Raw genomic sequence first — 6478 nt, 5'->3', positions numbered from 1 at the left:
CGCTGCATGCCGCCTCCCCCCCCCCCCCCACAACCGCACGTTGGGAGAACAGACCCAACGGGTCTGCACTTGGTCTAGTACTATATATAAATACCATCAAGTCCAACTCAAGTACAATAGGTAGAGGAAGATAGAGTGCAGAATATAGCATCAGTTCCACAGACCAATGTCCGCAATGGGGTGGAGGTGAATCGGACAGTACCCTAGCTTATGGAAGGACCGTTCAGAAGCATGATAACTTGCCATGATAAGGGGAAGAAGCTGTTCCTGAGTCTGGTGGTGCGCACTTTCAAGCTTCTGTACCTTCTGCCGGACGGGAGCGGGGAGAAGAAGGAATGATCGGGGTGGGATGTGGTAATTGTATGTGCTTCAATAACTGCTTCTTCCCAATATGGATCACTGCTTGGTTTGGGAAGAGCCAAGACGATCAGATATTGCAGAGAGTTATAGATGTACCCAGCCCATTACACAGACAAGACTCCATCTACTCTTCATGCCGCTACAGAAGAAAAGCCAAGATAATCAAAGACTACTCCTGGTCGAGTTGCTGCCTCACATTGTCAGAAACTCGAGTTAGAACCTGACTACGGGTTCTGTGTGGATTTGCGCATTCTCCCTGTATCAGCGTGGGTTTCCTCCGGGTGCTCCAGTTTCCTTCCACATTCCACAGAGGTTTGGGCTTGTAGGTTAATTGGCCCTTACAAATTGCCCCTAGTGTGTCAGGAGTGGATGAGAAAGTGGGATAACATAGAACTAGTGTGAACAGTGATCGATGGTCACGTGGACTGGGTGGGCCGAAGGACCTGTTTCCATTGAGACAAAAAGTCATACAGCGTGGAAACAGGCCCTTCGGCCCAACTTGCCCATGCTGACCAACATGCGTCATCCTTTAATCAATCAATTAAAATGGGTCTAACACAGATGGGGACCTTGGTCATAAAAAGATAGAAATATAGAAACATAGACAATAGGTGCAGGAGTAGGCCATTCGGCTCTTCGAGCCAGCACCGCCATTCAATATGATCCTGGCTGAGTCAGGCCGAAGGGCCTGTTTCCGTGATGCATCTTCCCACTGATGGGAAGCGGTGAGCCAGTGTATTGAGTGCCGCCCTGCTGCGGCCGAGACTCACCTGGCAGGTGTGGAGGCATTCCGTCTCCCCCTCGCTGCTCTCCCTCGCCGTCTCCCCCCCCACCCGGGGGTCCGACAGTTGTGAGCTCAGAGCGGCCAGCATCTCCTCCAGAACCTCCAGCTCCATCTCCAGCTCAGCCCAGCACTTCCGGCACGGAGGAGGGGGGGGGAAGGGAGACAAAACCACATGTCAAGGAGCAGCAGTAGCTCAGTGTATTATCATCACGTCTTCCCAGAATACAGTCAAACACTTTTTGTCGCGTGCTATCCAGTCAGCAGAAAGACTATACATGATTAAAATCCATCAGCCACACTGCACAGTTACAGGATAAAGGGGATAACTTTTAGAGCTAGACCCTTGCACGGACCCCCCTCGCTGTATCACGCAGGGGTACCGCCGGCAAACAGCCCCTTCAGCCCAACAGCCACATTCACCACATGCCCCATTGGTACTGCCCACCCCTCAGTGCAGCGATCCCTCAGTACACCCCTCCCTCAGTGCAACAATCTCTCAGTACGCCCCTCCCTCACCTGCAAGGTGGTCTCTGCATGAACCCCGTGCCTCAGGGCCTGGGATTGCAGCTCCTTGTGCCTGCTCTCCAACTCCAGCCGCCCTACCCGCCGCTCGGCAACTATCCGCTCGGGAACGTTACGGGAAATCTGTTCCGCCCGGATCATGAGGTCTTCCAGCCCTCGGTAAAACAGCTGTGGAGAGAGTCACGGAGTCACACAGCTCGCAAACAGGCCTTTTGGTTGTTATAGTCCCTGCCACAACCACCGCCTCTGGTAGCTGGTCCCATACACCCGCCACCCTCTGTGTGACAAAGATGTCCCTCGGTAGAGTTGCGGCCTTACAGCGCTGGAGAACCCTGGTTCCGTCCTGACTACGGGTGCTGTCTGTATGGAGTTTGTACGTTCTCAGTGACCTGCATGGGTTTTCTCCAGTTTCCTCCCTCACTCCAAAACGTACAAGTTTGTAGGTTAATTGGTGATGAAATTGTAAATAGTCCCCAGTGTGCAGGATAGTGTTAGTGTGCGGGGATCGCTGGTTGGCTTGGACTCAGTGGGCCAAAGGGCCTGTTTCAGTGTTTTATCTCCAAACTAAACTAAATTAAATCTTTCCTCCTCACGTTAAACCTGTGTCCTCACAGAGTGGTGGGGCTGTGGGAGAGTCTGGGGGGGGGCAGAGGGTGGTCATGCCGGCACCCCCACCCTGCGGGCAGCATCGGAGAGACCCACAGCTCATCCCAGGACTCCCACCCCCTCCCCACCAATGCTGAGGTAGGACGACGTGAGGTGTCACCGTTCCTCCTCCAGGGCTGACACTGGGGGATAGGACCCACCAAGGGTGCTACCACTGGTAATACGGTCTCCTTTCCCACCCCAGGGTGCTGCCCATGACTGGGGGAGGGTCCCGACCCGAAGCATCACCCATGGGTGTCCCCCGGAGATATTCCCTGAGCCACGTGGTTACAGCGGCACTGGTCGCCAGTCCGGTTGCCCCTGACCAGTGAGGGCAGTCCCCGGGTCCAGGGATGGTGGCACCCCTACCTTGTGGCTGTGCAGGTGGGTGCGGAGATCAGCAAGAGTCCCGGTTGGCAGCCGGTCCCCGGGGCCAAGCCTCTCCTGCCTCAGCTCCACCAGGCTGGCCGTGCCCTGCATCAGCCCCTGGTACAGGCGCCCCATCACCAGGCTGTGTGCCAGCTCTGCCTGCTGTTCTCCCACCAGCCCCATCGTGTCATCCAATGCCTCCTACAAAACACAATGGGGAACAGTACGTCACAGGCCCTTCGGCTCACAATGTCCTAGCAACGCAGAGCGATACGAGGGGACGGGCATCACTGGGGCACCGCCAAACTTGTGGGGGGTGAGGCAGGAGCGGGAGGAGGAGCTGGGGCAAGGGGGACAGACTGGGAGAAAGGGAGCAGGGGAAAAGAGAGAGCGGGGGAAAGGGAATGGGGTGAGGGAGCGGGGAGCGGGGTGAGAGGGAGCGGGGGAAGAGAGGGAGCGGGGGAAGAGAGGGAGCGGGGGAAGAGAGGGAGCGGGGGAAGAGAGGGAGCGGGGGGAAGAGAGGGAGCGGGGGAAGAGAGGGAGCGGGGGGGAAGCGGGAAGAGGGGCGCAGGTGGGGGGGAGAGGGGCAGCGTGGCGTAGGCAGCTCTGGGAGAGGCACCAGTCACTGTGGGGGTACCTCCAGCTGCTCGACCCGCCGCAGCCAATGCGGCTCCAGGTCACAGCGAGTGGCCCCGTCCCTCAGAGACAACAGCTCCACGTCCAGGGAGTCGAGATCAACAGTTGTCTGCTCCAGCCACTGCGGGGTGTGGGGGGAGAGATGGAATGAGTAATCAATCACAGCACTTTGATACACAAAACGCATGATGTAACCCACCAATACACCCCTCACTCTCACACTGATATACCCCTCACTGTAACACTGATACACCCCTCGCTCTGGGAGTCAGACACACGTCTCACTCTAATAGAATTTGGAGCCGGGGCCAGTTCGATCACCTCTTAAATCAGCGGGGGTCTGTGCCTGGCCAGGGTTGGCTGTTGTTGCAGAGAATTCTCTGCTGCTGCTGGCACCGACTCACTCAGTGTGCAGCTAACTGATAATCCCTTGGACGTACCTCGGCCAGAACTATCCAGGGAAGTCCTGATAACAATTAACCATCAGCAACACCTCGATCATGGGTGAGCCGAGGATTCTGTACGGTGTATTGTGTTGAGGACAAGCTCACTGCTGCATTCAATTAAGTTTTAGTTTTAGTGTGGACACAGGCCCTTCGGCCCACCAAGTCCACATTGACCAGCGATCACCCATACACTAGTTCCATCCTACGCACTAGGGACAGTTTTTTAACGTTATATTATGTGGCTTTCACTCCAACCGAGGTTGAGTGATGCCATCTGTTTGCTCAAGGGTAAACTGGGCCGATGAGCAGTCCTCTCCCAGGGACAATTTACAGAAGATATGAACCTACAAAACTGCATGTCTTTGGGATGTGGGAGCAAACTGGAGCACCTGGAGACAACCCACACGGTCACAGCGGGATGCAAAAAGTGGGGTGCGGTGGGGAGACACCCCACGTTTGGCCAACAATAGCAATCGTGTTGTTGGAGAATTCTGGGGTGTGGGTGGTTCGGAGAGAGACGGAGAGGGTGGAGGAAGTGTTGCTGTCGGTTTAGGTTTATTATTGTCACCTGTACCAAGATAGAGTGAAAAGTTTTGTTCTGTCCAATCTGATCAGGTAATACTATAAATACAATCAAGTCAAACACAGGTTCAACAGGTAGAGCAAAGGGGAAGATACAGAGTGCAGAATATAGTTCTCAGCATTATAGCGCATCAGTTCTACAGACAAAGTCCAATGTCCACAATGGGGTAGAGGTGAATCGGACAGTACCCTAGCTTATGGAAGGACCGTTCAGAAGCCTGATCACAGAGGGGAAGAAGCTGTTCCTGAGTCTGGTGGTGCGCACTTTCAAGCTTCTGTACCGTCAAGTCGTTGATTATATTGGCTGTTTTCCTGAGGCAGTGTGAAGTGTCGATGGTGGGGAGTCTGGTCTGTGTGATGGACTGGGCTACATCTACAACTCTCTGCAATTTCTTGTGGTCTTGGGCAGCGCTGTTCCAAAACTAAACCGACAGTATGTTTTCTATGGTGCATCTGTACAAATTTGTAAGAGCCATTGAAGACATGCCGAATTTCCTTAGTCTCCCGAGGAAGTAGACACATTGGTATGCCTTCTTCGTGTTGCGTCAGTGTGCTTGGTCCATGACAGATCATTGGTAATATTAACATCAACACGCTTGATTCACAACAGGGAATGCGGCAGAAGCAGCTCGTGAAGTTGTTTGGAATGTAAACGCGCGTATGAGCTGTGATGAAGGGTATCTTGTCAATGAGTTAGGGGGAACCTATGGTGCAAATGTTGGACTTCAACCGCTTGGGGATGGGGACGAGTCGGCCTGGCTACCACCAGCATCCTCCGTGTGGGATGAACCCTCCCTCAGTCAGGGAGTCACAATGCAGCTTAAGTCTAGGAATATGAAGTATTGCATGCAGTTCTGGTCACTCCCCTTACAGGATGGATGTGGAGGCTTTGGAAAGGGTGCAGAGGAGGTTTACCAGAACTATTAAAAATAAAGACACAAAGTGCTGGAGCAGCTCACGAGGTCAGGCAGCATCTGTGGAGAACATGGATAGGTGACGTTTCACAGAGTGCTGGAATAACTCAGCGGGTCAGGCAGCATCTGTGGAGAACATGGATAGGTGACGTTTCACGCTAAGACCCTTCTTCAGGCGGAATGACAGATCAGCTACAGGGAGAGGTTGGACAGACTTGGATTGTTTTCACTGCAACTCCAGAGGTTGCAGGGAGACCTGATAGGTTAATAAAATTATAAGAGGCATAGATGGAGAGTCAGAAGCTTTTACCCCCAGGATGCAGGCAGAGGAGATGAGTTTAACTTTGCATCATGCACAGCACGTTGTGGATTGAAGGGCCTGTTCCTGTTACTATGTTACGCAGGGCAGGAAGACACAAAATGCTGGAGTAACTCAGCGGGACAGGCAGCATCTCTGGAGAGAAGGAATGGGTGACGTTTCGGGTCGAGACCCTTCTTCAGACTGATGCTTATACCCCAGCAGTATGAACATTGACTTCTCCAACTTCAAGTAGCTCTTGCTTTCCCTCTCTTTCCATCCCCTCCCCCTTCCCAGTTCTCCCACCAGTCTCACTGCCTCTGACTACATTCTATCTCTGTCCCACCCACTCCCCTGACATCAGTCTGAAGGGTCTCGACCCGAAACGTCACCCATTCCTTCGCTCCAGAGATGCTACCTGTCCCGCTGAGTTACTCCAGCATTTTGTGTCTATCTTTGATTTAAACCAGCATCTGCAGTTCTTTCCTACACAGGAAGTAGTGCTAGAATTGTATAACTCCCAGGTTAGAGCATATTGTGAGCCCTGTGCAGATCAGAGGGGCGAGGATTTATGAGGGCCTGTCAGGTTGGGAACATCTGGCAGGAGGGATGAGGCTGAGGTCATTTAGTTTGGAATGAAGGTGGAACAGCTTCTTGCAATCAAGGATCAGGCTCAGGAACACTAACCCCACTCCACCTCAGTGAAGATCTACTGCAGATCTACCGCACTCTGCACTTCACTTTCCACTATTATCGTCTAGCTACTTGATTGAATTGACCGATCAAAACAGGCCCTTCGGCCTGCCGTGTCCATGCTGGCGATCGATTACCCGTTCACACTATCCCACTTTCTCAACCGCTCCCTACACACTGGGGGCAACTTACGGAGGGCCAATGAACCTAGAAACCCGAACGTCTTTGG

The 6478-nt window shown here is 53.4% G+C and overlaps 1 protein-coding gene across 1 annotated transcript in view; it reads right to left on the bottom strand.

Annotated features, from left to right (window-relative positions):
• Positions 1 to 484: 484 nt before the first annotated feature.
• clmn (calmin) overlaps positions 485 to 6478 on the bottom strand; it is a 149390-nt gene continuing 143396 nt past the window's right edge. Inside the window, exons 59-63 of the mRNA XM_033026453.1 lie at positions 3318 to 3437; positions 2681 to 2881; positions 1661 to 1834; positions 1131 to 1274; positions 485 to 499 (exon numbers count right to left, since the gene is read on the bottom strand). Coding sequence (XP_032882344.1) covers positions 485 to 499; positions 1131 to 1274; positions 1661 to 1834; positions 2681 to 2881; positions 3318 to 3437 — 654 coding nt within the window. The remainder of the gene's footprint in view (positions 500 to 1130; positions 1275 to 1660; positions 1835 to 2680; positions 2882 to 3317; positions 3438 to 6478) is intronic.

The sequence above is a fragment of the Amblyraja radiata genome, chromosome 9 (genome assembly GCF_010909765.2).
Source record: "Amblyraja radiata isolate CabotCenter1 chromosome 9, sAmbRad1.1.pri, whole genome shotgun sequence".
Taxonomy (NCBI): Eukaryota; Metazoa; Chordata; class Chondrichthyes; order Rajiformes; family Rajidae; genus Amblyraja; species Amblyraja radiata.
Note: the sequence above shows the minus strand (reverse complement) of the source record. Positions and strands in the feature narration are given on the sequence as shown.